Genomic DNA, 13,526 nt, shown 5'->3' with positions numbered 1-13,526 from the left:
TAAAGCGACACATTATATGTTATCATATGGAGACAAGTGAATTTATTATCAGAAAATTACTAGAAAATATATTCAAGTATTTTCAGAAAACGACTAAAAACCTGCAAATTCTTTATATTTTAATTATATGTAATTAAAATGATAAAATTATGTAACATTTACATTCGCCAATTATCATTTCGGACAGCAAAATCCTACGTTTCCAATTCACGAATTTATAATCAAGAACGATTAACTATGTATTTCATATATAAGAAATACGAACGAATAAACTTTATTAATGAATTAACAATGGTTACATATAACTAGATTTCAATTATTCTCGACTTTTAGTAAAAAATCCATTATCGCTTATGCAATAACTTATGAAACATATAATTACTAAAACAAAAAAAGACTCACAAATCTCCACAAAAGGTTCAACACAGTGATTATATATCACTCTTTGAATCTTGCGATTTTCACGAACAATCACGCATTAAGATTCGACTAGACTCGAATTGCAATAATTAATTTTAATCGGTATCGTCCACGTCGGAGGAATGTGCGACGAGAGGAAGCGAAGGCGACGGGACCACGAGCTCGGCCCCCTCTTCCCGGAGGAGAAAGTCCTCGTGCACTTCCTCTTCTCGTGCAGGTTCTGGTGGCGCCAGCACATCCTGGCCATGTTGCTTCAGATGATCCTTCAGAGCGAATGCCCGACCATATGATGCACCGCATATGTAGCAGCTAAATTTGAGATTATTATCTTTCTTATGTGTCTGGATGTGCGCGCGAACAGCATAGAGCGACGCGAACGGTCGTGAGCATTCGGTACATCGAAACGGCTTCGTGTGACTGTTCTTGTGACCAGCCAATTGCACTCGTGTTTTGAATGTCTTCGGACAATATGGACATACGTAAGCGCGTTCTTCGCCATGTGTCAGCAGATGATGATTGTAGACGGAAGACGCCTTGAAACGTTTGCCACAGTGTTGGCAAGCATAAGGCCGCACACCGGTATGTGTACGCATATGCAGGGTCAGGCAATAGGACACGCGAAAAGTCTTCCCGCAAACCTATCGACAGATATTATCATTTTTTTTTTTTTTTTGTTACCACAACGCAATCGACAATTAAAACTTTGAAAAATTCATAAATTGATTTATGTGATTTTGTAGCTCATATGCATTACTAGAACATTAAAATGACGATGATTGTATATTGAACTTATTACAACAAAGTCCTCTATTTTCTTTTTCTCTTTTTCTATCTTTTCTTTCATTCTTAATTTGCCTATGAAAATAGGCAAATTTTATATTTAATTATCAAATACAATCTATAATACAGTCTCTAATAAATATCCGTAATTATAAATTTTTATTTTGAATTTTCAGCTAAGTAGAACCCAAAAATAAAATATTTCAATTTTGGCGTCTTTCCTATTAAAACAACATTTTTGTACAACAATCTTTTTCGATGAATCTCTTACACTATATATTAGCATATTCTTGCAATTTTAAGTATCTCTCCCTCTATTTCTCACAATCTCAAACTATGCATTTGTGCCTTTGGACAATACTTAGCACAATACTCGATTATACGATTATGTGTATCTACCTCACAAGCATGTGGTTTCTCCCCAGTGTGAATTCGTTCGTGTTTCACTTTTTCGTGAGGTCTGGTAAACCTGCGACCACAATGCTGACACTGATAAGGTTTCTGACTATCACTAGTTTCCACCGTCGCTGTCGTTGTTGTCATCGTTGTTGATGTCATCGCAATTGTTGTCGCCGTTGTTGTCGTTGTTACTGCTGTCTCTCTAGCCAATGAAGTTGAAATCGAAGTAGGTGGGGTAGGCGATGGCGAGAGTGCTATCTCGGTATGCACCGCCGCATGCATCGTTAAACTGTCCGCGGAATCAAATTTCCGATTACAGACAGGGCATGTCACTGAATCACCAGTATGTAACGCCATGTGTGTATCTTTGTATGATTCTGATAAAGTTTTACCTGTAAAGCATAAATGCTTAAGAATGCTATAAAGATAAAACAATACAACTTGACATATATCATAAGTAAGAAGTTGCAATATATAACAAATGACTTTTTTTTGGCTCTGTAAATAAAAAAAATTATCGAGCCTATTTATAATATAAATGAAATTAAGTCAAATTAATTTAGAGTAAATTCAAGAAAAGAATTTATTACCACATTCAGGACAAGTGAAAGTTGCGTTAGGAGTTCCCTCGGGTGCATCAACATGTCTGGCCCTTACTGGAGCATGCATTCTCGAATGCAAACGTAAGCTTTTGTGGGAGCAGAATTCGGTACCACAAATGGTACAAATAAATGACTTTTGGCCTGAATCGATGTCGCCTTCGTGTACTTTCATGTGGAGCTGCAAGGCTTTGGGTGTCGCAAAGCTTTGATCGCAGTGCTCGCAGCGTTTGTTGCCACGAAGACATGCGTGCACACGAAAATTTCCTAACTTGGAAAATTGCTGCAAGCATTGATTGCATCTGTACATTCGCATTGACGCAGTCGCCAAGCGCTTCTCTCGTACCTGCGATATTATATATCGTAGATGTTATATATAATTTTTATATGTAATTTCTTATATAATCCTCTTCTAATATAATCTCACATAATCCTTATATGTTAATCCTTAAAATGTTGCACAAGATTATTCTTTTGTTAAAAATCAAGCGCATTTTAAATCACACCTTAACACCTTCCACATTCGAAAAGAACTTCTCGATCATTGGAGCTTTTGCTGATTGCGATGTTATCTGGATCGGTGTACGGTCCCAGAATCTCTCGATTTGCACTACCTTTCTCGTGTAGAATCTACCCTCATTGTCTACACATTCCTCTGTACGCAGCGTATTCATTGTTTGCCGTTGTCGTCCTTTTACTACGTTTTCCATATCTACAGACGTTGCGGACACTTGATTCGTAGGCGTCGCCAGATCGTTTAACTGCTCTGCCATTTCCAGCAAAACTTCCTGACCATCGTGAAACTGCTTGATGTGTTCCAGAATGGAGTTGAAGCTGATTTCACAGCTAGTGCAGCTATATACAGCATCAGATTCCACCTGCAAAAGAAACAACAAACAATATTATTAGTTGCAAATGCAAACTAATACAAATAATTTGATACATGTTAAATATGTACAAGATATATATATGTCGCCCAAATATATGATCCGATTTTCAATATCTTTACCTCACATAGTTCTTGCTTGACTCGCAAAAGACCAGTTTCGTCAATCTCTTCTGCCTCATTTATACGGTCGACATCGATCAAGGTAGTGGCATCTAGAAACTCGGAATTTTCCGGTAATACGGCAATTACGCTTTTTTCTGTTTCTTTGCACTCCGCACTGGAATTCGATATAGGAACAGCCACTAATTCTTGCATTGGTTGCAGTCTTTTTTGCATTCTGCCACTGACACCAGAAAGCCCTTCGGACATCTTGAAATCCAGAGAATTTTGATCTGGTTGTATTTCTTCCGTGTCCATCTTTTCTACGACTTTAATTTCTCCTGATGTTTTCATTAGAAATAATATTCATTCTTGGAAAATCCTTATGCAACAAAGCAGTAATTCTACGAACCATTCTCATCCATTTGTATCGTCTGTGGATCATCCATTATAACGATTCCACTATCACTCACAGTCGCAAGAAAGCTCCCATTAATCTGTATTTTATCCTGAAATCAATGATTATATTTACAAGATATCTTGGTACAAAAGAAATAAAGAGAGAGAGAGAGAGAGAGAGAGAGAGAGAGAGAGAGATGAATTAATAATCTTTTATTTGGAATAGTTTCCAATATATGACAAAAGAAAATTTTATATATAAACCATTTCTCAAATATTATTTAAAATTAGTAAATCAGTTCACAATGTGATATGTAATATCATCTAAATATAGTTAATAGTTCTTGCCACAAACAAGAAATTTCCAGTAATTAGTAGAATATTTTGCCTTCTCATAATTTTAAAATTTTATTATTATTTATTAAAATCATTTTCTGGACAATTTAACTACATTGGATACATAAAAATTTTACATTATATATATGTAATTGTATATATGTAATAAAATGCATTAAATATTTAGTTTTCAATACTCCAATTCTCATATATTTTTGTAACTAAGTCTTGAAAAATTAAAGTTTTATTAAAGTAAAATATTAAAATTATCTAAAAAAAACACACAATGATTTTGTCATCTATTTATGTCCTTGTAGTTTTGTTTGAAAAGGCTTTTTTTCCTCATTTATTTATAATTTAACCATTTATATAAATCTTTATAATTCAAAAATTATAATTTTTCTCAACATTTTTGTTTGAAAAAAATGTTTTGAACGATCTTTGAAAGTTCTTGATGTCAAATAATCTTAAAAAATAACACAAACTTTTAAAATGACAGAATGGTTCGAAAACTTATATGAATTGCATGCTAAATTTTTTATTTAATTTTCTCTACCAACCATTTTGGCTTCAGACTCTTTCCGGAGTTTATCTGTCAGAACGTCAAACCTCACCTTGCGCTCCAAATTTTGTTCGCATTTATCAAGATGCTGAATGAGCGATGCCACAGAGTCAGAACGCTGTGAACAGCCAGGACAATAGAGATTGTCCGTAATACTTAACAAGTGATACTTAAGAGACTGAGGGTTATTGAAAGTTTCACCGCAACACATTGGACAGATAAGGTTCAGCGAACCCATAATTAAATCTGTTAACTTCTCAAAATTATATGATCACCACAGGTCCGATTGGATAATCTAACCTAGCGTAAAATGTTGAAAGAAGTATTGGTGACTTATATGCGAAAATCTCATTCATCCGCTTATTCGGTAAAATTATACGCTCGCTGAATCAAAGCCTTTTTTTTTTAAGTGGCCCACAATACTGGTAGCCTAGTCCTAGCTCCTAGCCACGGCAATAACAAATCCATCAGAGACAAACTTCAGCGCAAACAAATGCCGAACACAACAATCATGAAGTTGGGAAATTGATAAGTGAATCTCGAAATCGGCCATTACAATCTATTCAGTTTACATGTCGCCGCCAAATTCAAGTTAAGGCCTATCTAGACAAACTTGCGTAAACGTATAATATAAATAATATGCATAGAGAAATTGATAAATTACATGTCTAATTTAAAGCAAATATTCTTTATTATTAGATACATAATTGATTAATTTTTCACAATAAAAATATATAATTTTTATTTAAAAAATATTTACCTTTTTCCTTTAATCATTATATACAAATAAAATTTATTTTTTTAAGAAAATATTTTAAGATACAATAAAATTAAAATCTCAAATAAAGAAAAATTTAATTCAAAATTGTATATACATGAAAGAAATTTAGAATCAAAATTAATCCAGGTCCTTCATATAATATTGTACTTAAAAACTTTGACATTAACTCATTCTTTGTAATTTTTCGTAGTTCATAATCGATTGGCTTATCTATGAACACGAATTTTGATTTCGAATAATTATTATATATCTTAAAATATTAATATTTGTGACAGATACATATAAAATAACTCTACATTCAATATATTTACTTTTCTTTTTCTATATATCTATATATATAAACATTATTTATATTATATATACATATATTTACAAAGCTTTTATGAATAAATAACTCAATTATTAATAATAAAATATATTATTTAGTCGACATGTTCGTGTTGTGCGTTACTCTCACGCCAAGTATTCTGAATGAGCTCGACAAACTGTTGCCACCATATGCTGCGCGATGTAAAGTATAACACGCAAGCAATGATAAAGACCCATGACAACACTAGACAATAGTCTACTTCATTGGAAGGCGTACTTGCAACTGGTCCCATGAAATCCGCCGATGTAACATATAGTGAGCCATTCGGTTGCAAATTTGTCAAATGAGATACAAATTTGGCAAACAATTCCAGGGTATAAATAGTATCATTGAATTTGGCGACAGGCTTGCCATTGTGAACTAGCATCAATGTTGGCACTCCAACTATTCCATACTGAGCATTGAAGCTGAGAACAACATATTTTCTTAAAATTACATTATTAATTACAAAACTGACACAAAAAATTAATATAAATTATTATTATTTCTATAGATATTTTCCAATTATATATACAAGCTTACTTTTGGTATTTTATAGCATCAATGGCCACAGCTTTAATATGAGGAAATGAACGTGGTATGGCATTAAAATGTGGTGCAGCTTGACTGCTAAATATGCACCATCTAGCATAAAATAATACTACAACACATGTTCCTGGTAACTGTTTATCATCTTTGTCATTTCTTGAGCGATTAGATGGACCAGGTTCTAAGATTAATAACTCCATAAGCCTTGTTGCATTGACAATCTAGAATATGGGAGAAAAATATAAGAAAAATTTAAAAAAAATTTCTCTTTCTCTCTGTTTATTCTACATAATATTATTTTATATGTTCAACCTCAACAGGACCATATATCTTCTCCGATGAACAATTAATTTTTGTAATATTAGTTGAGATCGTATTAGTAGCATTTACTGCCACTTCAGCATTTATTTTTACAGAATCTTTTTCCTCGCTTGTATGTACTTGTTCATTTTCTTGTTGAGTAAAAATATTTTTGACGATTGGTTGTGTCGTAACTTGTTCTGTAGTCTCTTTGCTAGTTATACTAATAACTAAAAAAGGTACAGATAATCAATAAATATCTGTTTTAAAAAATTGATTAAATTACATAATTTTATTGTTTTTCTATTACATAGATTAATATATTTAAGAAATCTGATATTTATAGATTATATATAATAGGTTTAGTATAGATATTGAAAATATTCTTTATATCTTAATTATTACATAAATTTTCTCATATACATATATAAAATATTAAAAAGAGATATGTATATATATATATATAACAAAATTGTTTTTTTACCTAACATTAGAAAAGGTACAATAAAGTTTATAAAGCTTCTTAATAAAATCATCTTGTGCAGTTTTATATCTATAACATAAGCCACATCAAAAAACGTATAATCAAACTGAATTAAATTAAAAATATATTTCAGTTTTGTTTTATAACCTAATAATCAACGACAGAAGTGAAGGTACTCTAAAACGTGTAAATTCACGTCAGTGAGAAATGAGACAGGTGGGAGGCGGGCAGATTTTTCGCGCATGCGCAATGAATGTAGCATCAATATAATATAAGATGTTTTAAATTTAAATCAATCGTTAAAAAAAAAAAAAAAAAAAAACTACAAGATTATAGTATACAATATATTTTTCGATGTCGCTAATATAAAATCATAATTTTGTTGAAAATGAAAATTATGGATGTAGATAGATCAATAGATCATATTCTCATATAGTTTCAATCTGATTGAATTAATAAAAGATAAATACTAGGCTGGATTTAATTTAATTGTATTTATATATAAACAATGATTATAACATATCATAAAACGCATATAGCAAACATATGTATTGATTCATCAAATTTTATCATTACACGATCGGATGTGAAAATATTAATATTGCAGTAATCAATTAGCCATGCAATTAGCTTTATCGGAAGGTTTTAGGATTTCTTCCCGAGTGCTTTTTGCGTCAACTCGGTTTTCTTCTGTTGCGCCATTTCCTTTTGCCTTTTTTCTTCCTCTCGTCGTTTTGCTGCCTCCTCTCGTTGCTGTTTAATTATAGCTAATCGTGCCAAGTCCGCCCGAGCTTCTTCCGTCTTACCAGCTGCATGCAATTTTTGATAATTTGCATAGGCTCTTTGTTTTTCTAATTGTTCTCTGAAAATCAAAAATTTTATCTCAGTGTTAAAGAGAAGATAACTCATATTACAAGATACAACTTAAAAAATAGAAATATCTTGAAAACAGCATTATTCAATAATTATGATTATGTTCAAAGCCATGGCATACCTACCGCTCTTTTCGAGATAGTTCTGGTTTTGAAGTATCTAATGACTGATTCAATTGAGTTAATTTCTTAGTTTTCCTTTGTATTCTGTTTGGATTTTCTACTTCAATTAAATTCTCTACACCCTTTGCTTTGCCTCCCTATACAAACAGAATATTAATTAATAAGATTAGACCGCATAAAAAATTTTATTTATTATTATATTCAAATATATATATATACATAAAAAATTTTTTAAAGTTAAATACCTCTGTTTCTGATTCCGATTCTGATTCACTCTCACTATCCGAGGCACTAAGATTCTTTGATTTATTAGCGCCACTCGCTTTAGGTTTTTCATCATCTTCTTCTTCTTCATCTTCATCAGAACTATCCTGTTCTTTATTTTTCTATAAAATAAATCTTAAGTTAATCTTGCCTTTGAACAATATAAAATAATGATATAGAACTTGAGATAAGACTTTTAGTTCATTCTGTTTTTTAGTCATATATAACAAAAATTGTAACCATATCTGTATATTATATTTACCGAATATTATGTTCTTTCATTTTTTATAAATCGATTATGAGAAAACTAAATCTCTATAGCGTTTAAAAATTACACACAATAGAGATAATACCTATTAGTCACGATATGCTTAAATAGTCACGCAATGTTTATCGGTTAACCTAAAAATACTGACTCTCCACTGTTTCTTTTTTTCTTCCTGACGGCGCTGCTCCTCCAGCTCCTCCGGATTCGTGAAATGTCGATTCCTGCCTTTGTGATTGACAAATTTTCCTACATGACAAGAGCAGATAATTATTAATTATATATAACGCGAAAACAATGTGGAAATAATTCACTCGGGAAAAGAAGACAAACATGACGAAAGGATGTATTTACCTCGCGGCATTGTAGTTTATAATAAACAGAAGCCGTAAATCCTAATAACTCAAATATATCTCAAAGAGCTCTCCGATACACTATTTCAAAAAGTTATCTTATTTTATTATTTTTTTCTTGGATTTCCGTTCGCCAGATGAAGTTCACAAAAATTGTTCTTACATGAAATCAGAAAGATACGTTACATCCATATATAAACATAATAACGATAGACTACTAAACTCTCAATACATATTGAAATGGAACCTGGAACCTCTGGAACTTGGAACACGCATTGCCTATCCCTTCCACTTGAAAAAGTCGTAGAATATGTATATATATGACATCCTGCTCATCTAGAAACGGTTGTCTTTACATCAATTGAGACCACATGAGATTTAAGGCCATTGGACATGAAAAAGTTTTAAATCGACCAATTATAGTCAAGCACTTTCATAACGTAGTAAAAATGTTTGACTGTGATTGGTCGATTGCTTACAGTCTATGGGAGAATTCACACTTTGGCAGAAAAGCAGAAGCCAATCAGAACTTGTGCTAGAAAAGCAGAAACCAATCAGAACTCGCGCTGAAAATAAGCAGTACATTCTGCTTTTTTAGCGCGAGTTCTGATTGGCCTCTGCTTTTCTGCCAAGGTGTGAATCCGGCCTTATGGTTACAATTAAAACTTGTGTAATGATCCTCAGCTGTTAGCTGTCTACTATGATTTATAGAAGTCTCTAGTCATTGATTTTGACGTGTTTTCTACGTTTGTACGTGAAACGTGAAACTGCGACCGGCAAATTATTTTTTATACTGTTCTCTCGGTATGTATGATATTTTAGGTTACTTTTCACACTTTTTAAATTTTAAAATGAATTTTTTTGTATCAAGAAAATATATTGATTTTATTGATTTTACATTATATTTTGGAAATCTCTTAACACTTAAAAAAAAAAAATTTTTTTTATAATTATATATCTAAAAAAAAATGTCAAATTTAATTTAAATTATATCTAATAAAAAGAGCTAATAATTAAATCTAATAAAAATATTTTATGAAATTTATGAAATCTGCATATATATAACATGTAATATGCTGATTTGTTTAAATGCAGTAAAAATATTGATACACATATGTAACATATGTATGTATGTACATTCTGCTACTGCACAATTAAAACTCAGGAAATGATGCCATTATGATTGTAAATGCTGAAACAAACAATTTACAACAATGTAATTTACAAATTGTCATAAAATAATAATTTGTTTAGGAAACTGGAAAGCATATATATATAAAGAACAAAAATGACCTTGATGTGGGACGAGAAATATAGACTTATTACCAGAAATCTGGCAGAATGGTTGGGAGACGAGAAACTCAAAAGTATTCTGAAAGAACGTGATCTCAAACTGTATTGGGGTACAGCTACAACAGGGCGGCCTCACATTGGTTACTTTGCACCTATGTCCAAGATAGCTGATTTCTTACGAGCGGGAGTAGAGGTAACAATTCTCTTCGCAGATCTCCATGCATATTTAGATAACATGAAAGCACCCTGGGAACTTTTGGAACTTCGTACTCAATATTATGAAGCTATAATCAAGGCAATGTTGAAGTCCATTGATGTTCCATTGGACAAATTAAAGTTTGTCAAAGGCACAGATTACCAATTATCAAAGTAGGTTGGCATTGTACCAAAACTCCTTGTATTTCGATGTATTTTGTATTATATTATAATTTTTTTTTATAATATATATTTTTATATATAGGATGCAGAAAAAATCATGGAATATCCTGATATTTTAAAAACTATGGATTTTAGACAAAAATGTTTCGAATAAAAGTTGTAGAACTTAAACTGACTTAAGGTTAGAATAATATCACCATTTAAAATCCTGAAAAAGCTTTTATTTGAAATATTTTTTTCTCAAATCCATAATACTCGAAATATTAGTGTTTTATTACTTTTTTTCCCATTCTATACATATATATATATACACACACATACACACACAATATTATATAATTAACTTTTTTTTTTCCCCCTTCAAGGGAATACACATTGGATGTATATCGTCTGAGTTCACTTGTGACAGAGCATGATGCAAAGAAAGCTGGTGCAGAAGTTGTCAAGCAGGTCTCTAATCCTCTGCTATCTGGTCTTCTTTATCCAGGGTTACAAGCACTCGATGAGCACCATTTAAAGGTAGACGCGCAGTTTGGTGGTGTTGATCAGAGGAAAATCTTTACTTTTGCAGAGAAGTATCTGCCTTTGATGGGATATGAAAAATGTATTCATCTGATGAATCCAATGAGTCAGTATTAAGCAGAGAAAATGAATAGGAATTTTTGCATGTTGTTTCATTTAAATATATTGCAAATTTCATAATTTTTTCCAATTTTTTTAAATTTATTTGCTTTCTTTTCAGTTCCTGGTTTGGCAGGTGCAAAAATGTCCTCATCTGAAGAAGATTCGAAGATCGATCTATTGGACAATGCTGCGACGGTAAAAAAAAAGCTGAAGAAAGCGTTTTGTGAACCTGGAAATATTGAGGACAACGGAGTTTTAGCCTTTTCCAAACATATTCTATTCCCATTATTTAAAGATGGCGATGTTTTCAATGTACCAAGAACTACAGAATTTGGTATGTAATTTGCATTATTTTGTCATCCTGCTTGAGCCTGTTTGTGATTTGACTTATTACAAAAAATAATAGATTTAGCAAAAAGAATAAAATTTTTAATAAATATTCTTTATTGCATTCTTGCCGTTTCAGGTGGTGATGCGTCTTTCTCAAAGTATGAGGATTTGAAAGCCGCCTTTGCAAAGCAAGATATACATCCTGGTGATTTGAAAAATGCTGTAGAAATATACATCAACAAACTTCTGGATCCAATAAGAAAGGAATTTGAAACAAACTCAAAACTGAAATCACTTGCAAACAAAGCATATCCTCAGTCAAAGAAACAAAGTAATTTACGTATTTTATGAAAAAATTTTTTGTTTCTATCTTAAAAAATGCACAAAATTTGTTTCATGTGTAGTATTGCAAGAGAATTACAATCTACTGTTTGATTTATTTAGAATCCCAGGAGGTAGAAATTACACCTGCAAGATTAGATATCCGAGTGGGAAAAATAATCGAAGTTAAGAAGCACCCCGATGCGGATTCGCTCTACATTGAGAAAATAGATATAGGTGAACCAAATGGTCCACGTACTATAGTCAGTGGGCTAGTCAACTTTGTATCTTTGAATGAGATGGAAAACAGAATGGTAGTGATCTTGGCCAATTTAAAGCCAGCGACTCTTCGGGGAGTTTCGTCACATGGAATGGTTCTCTGTGCTTCAGTGTAAATATCCTATTATATAAATAACATTTTAGAGTCTTATTTATACATATATCTATTGCACGTGAAATTATACATATAAGTCTCATATATATATCATTGTTACATTACAAATTAAGGCAGAATGTATGAATAAATATTATGATAATGATACATAAAATATAATTCAATATTTCATATAGTGAAGAACCAACGAGACAAGTTGAGCCTTTGAGACCTCCTGCAAATAGCATGCCTGGTGATAAAATTATTATTGAGGGATATGAAGATGGGACAACAGATGATGTATTAAATCCAAAGAAGAAAGTATGGGAAAAACTGCAGGTACATACATATACTGATCATTTATGTATATTATGTTCATAGATATCCTATTAAATCTTTTCATTATATACATTTCTTAAAATTAAAGATAAAAAGAATTTTTATACCAAAATACTGTCATTAGGTCGACCTTGTAGTAAATGGAGATGGTGTAGCATCTTGGAATGGGAATTTCTTACTCACTTTGGTGGGTGGCAAGATAACAAGTGATACTCTCAGAAACGTTCCAATTAAATAATACAGTTATAACTAGCTTTATATCCATTGCATCAATTAATTAGCTAGAAATCTGTTGCATTTTTATGAAATATTTCATCTTTTGTATTTTTCTAGCATTTAATGGGCGTACATACACACTTATCAATATACAAAAAAGTATAATTATAAAAGTTTATGATCGAAAGTAGAGCAAATATATATATATATATAAATTCAATTACCTTTATATTATGATCCTTGATAAAATTGTATAGTACCATAATTTTATTATTTAAAAAGAATGTAATTTCAAAAAAGAAAATTTGCTAAGGTTTACAGGAAATGCTGCGTGATTGAACCATCTTTTATTTTCCATGTAATGGGTTACTTAAAACCCTTTTACAACTTTTATATTAAACATATTTTTCTAGAATCCACAGTTTTCCAAATATCAGGGTTTATTCTATTACTTTTTTGGTACTTTGTATGTATATACGCACATTTTAATAAAACTATTACGCTATTGCAACACTGTATTCCTGAGATTAAATCAAGTTAAAAGTCTTGTTTTTTTCTCTGACAAAGAGTTATCAAGATATTGTGAGAATATTGAACAATTTGCCGAATAACACAGCGTGGTATATTAATAATATAATTTTTTTATAACAATCTCGATACTCACCTTAATTAAAACCTAACAATGTTTCTTAATATACATACTATAATCTACATTCATTAATTTATAAGTTATAATAACATTAACAATACTTATTCTATGTGATTTCTATCTAGATTTATACTAATTTAGCATGTATATTAAGAAAATATTGTTAAAATTTAATAATTT

General features: G+C 31.3%; 4 protein-coding genes across 6 annotated transcripts; 1 reads left to right on the top strand and 3 right to left on the bottom strand.

The window, feature by feature from the left end:
- Window positions 1-15: 15 nt before the first annotated feature.
- Window positions 16-4,994, bottom strand: LOC138945236 (zinc finger protein 569). Its single transcript, XM_070316608.1, has 7 exons — window positions 4,482-4,994; window positions 3,599-3,695; window positions 3,208-3,527; window positions 2,705-3,076; window positions 2,190-2,544; window positions 1,600-1,991; window positions 16-1,058 (listed from the first exon to the last, which is right to left on the bottom strand). Exons 1-7 carry the CDS (start codon window positions 4,719-4,721, stop codon window positions 516-518), a joined length of 2,319 nt encoding a protein of 772 aa, XP_070172709.1. The 5' UTR covers window positions 4,722-4,994; the 3' UTR covers window positions 16-515.
- A 276-nt stretch (window positions 4,995-5,270) lies between these two features.
- Bug (thioredoxin domain-containing protein bug) lies at window positions 5,271-7,243 on the bottom strand. 2 transcript variants are annotated; one of them, XM_070293000.1, is made up of 5 exons: window positions 7,094-7,243; window positions 6,947-7,015; window positions 6,475-6,692; window positions 6,157-6,383; window positions 5,271-6,041 (listed from the first exon to the last, which is right to left on the bottom strand). In XM_070293000.1, the coding sequence occupies exons 2-5, from the start codon at window positions 6,996-6,998 to the stop codon at window positions 5,687-5,689; spliced, it is 852 nt and encodes a 283-aa protein (XP_070149101.1). In that variant the 5' UTR covers window positions 6,999-7,015; window positions 7,094-7,243; the 3' UTR covers window positions 5,271-5,686. The 2 variants fall into 2 exon arrangements, with proteins under 2 accessions (XP_070149101.1, XP_070149100.1); XM_070292999.1 differs by having other exon boundaries at window positions 6,947-7,243.
- A 168-nt stretch (window positions 7,244-7,411) lies between these two features.
- Window positions 7,412-9,058, bottom strand: LOC138931834 (28 kDa heat- and acid-stable phosphoprotein). 2 transcript variants are annotated; one of them, XM_070293002.1, is made up of 6 exons: window positions 8,987-9,058; window positions 8,825-8,904; window positions 8,622-8,719; window positions 8,187-8,327; window positions 7,945-8,078; window positions 7,412-7,808 (listed from the first exon to the last, which is right to left on the bottom strand). In XM_070293002.1, exons 2-6 carry the CDS (start codon window positions 8,832-8,834, stop codon window positions 7,592-7,594), a joined length of 600 nt encoding a protein of 199 aa, XP_070149103.1. In that variant the 5' UTR covers window positions 8,835-8,904; window positions 8,987-9,058; the 3' UTR covers window positions 7,412-7,591. The 2 variants fall into 2 exon arrangements, with proteins under 2 accessions (XP_070149103.1, XP_070149102.1); XM_070293001.1 differs by having other exon boundaries at window positions 8,825-9,034.
- A 461-nt stretch (window positions 9,059-9,519) lies between these two features.
- On the top strand, window positions 9,520-13,506 carry LOC138945237 (tyrosine--tRNA ligase, cytoplasmic-like). The gene is made up of 8 exons (XM_070316609.1): window positions 9,520-9,627; window positions 10,078-10,485; window positions 10,860-11,122; window positions 11,237-11,452; window positions 11,585-11,779; window positions 11,893-12,160; window positions 12,340-12,481; window positions 12,606-13,506. The coding sequence occupies exons 2-8, from the start codon at window positions 10,112-10,114 to the stop codon at window positions 12,717-12,719; spliced, it is 1,572 nt and encodes a 523-aa protein (XP_070172710.1). The 5' UTR covers window positions 9,520-9,627; window positions 10,078-10,111; the 3' UTR covers window positions 12,720-13,506.
- The last annotated feature ends 20 nt before the right edge of the window (window positions 13,507-13,526 follow it).

The sequence above is a fragment of the Polyergus mexicanus genome, unplaced genomic scaffold (genome assembly GCF_030449975.1).
Source record: "Polyergus mexicanus isolate NDT 795.1 unplaced genomic scaffold, iyPolMexi1.0 SCAF_3, whole genome shotgun sequence".
Lineage (NCBI taxonomy): Eukaryota > Metazoa > Arthropoda > Insecta > Hymenoptera > Formicidae > Polyergus > Polyergus mexicanus.
Note: the sequence above shows the minus strand (reverse complement) of the source record. Positions and strands in the feature narration are given on the sequence as shown.

Excerpts from the sequence above, each read along its gene's own strand:
- Bug (XM_070292999.1), bottom strand. The coding sequence starts at position 6,998 with ATGATTTTATTAAGAAGCTTTATAAACTTTATTGTACCTTTTCTAATG. Across the intron at positions 6,384-6,474 it reads AGATATATGGTCCTGTTGAG|ATTGTCAATGCAACAAGGCT; the intron begins GTTGAACATATA and ends CCCATATTCTAG. Across the intron at positions 6,042-6,156 it reads GATGCTATAAAATACCAAAA|CTTCAATGCTCAGTATGGAA; the intron begins GTAAGCTTGTAT and ends TGTTGTTCTCAG.
- LOC138931834 (XM_070293002.1), bottom strand. Across the intron at positions 8,328-8,621 it reads AAAAAAAGAAACAGTGGAGA|AAAAATAAAGAACAGGATAG; the intron begins GTCAGTATTTTT and ends TTTATTTTATAG. Across the intron at positions 7,809-7,944 it reads GAACTATCTCGAAAAGAGCG|AGAACAATTAGAAAAACAAA; the intron begins GTAGGTATGCCA and ends TTTGATTTTCAG.
- LOC138945236 (XM_070316608.1), bottom strand. The coding sequence starts at position 4,721 with ATGGGTTCGCTGAACCTTATCTGTCCAATGTGTTGCGGTGAAACTTTC. Across the intron at positions 3,696-4,481 it reads AAGAGTCTGAAGCCAAAATG|GATAAAATACAGATTAATGG; the intron begins GTTGGTAGAGAA and ends CATTGATTTCAG. Across the intron at positions 2,545-2,704 it reads CGAATGTGGAAGGTGTTAAG|GTACGAGAGAAGCGCTTGGC; the intron begins GTGTGATTTAAA and ends ATAATATCGCAG.
- LOC138945237 (XM_070316609.1), top strand. The coding sequence starts at position 10,112 with ATGACCTTGATGTGGGACGAGAAATATAGACTTATTACCAGAAATCTG. Across the intron at positions 12,161-12,339 it reads ATGGTTCTCTGTGCTTCAGT|TGAAGAACCAACGAGACAAG; the intron begins GTAAATATCCTA and ends TATTTCATATAG. Across the intron at positions 12,482-12,605 it reads AAGTATGGGAAAAACTGCAG|GTCGACCTTGTAGTAAATGG; the intron begins GTACATACATAT and ends TACTGTCATTAG.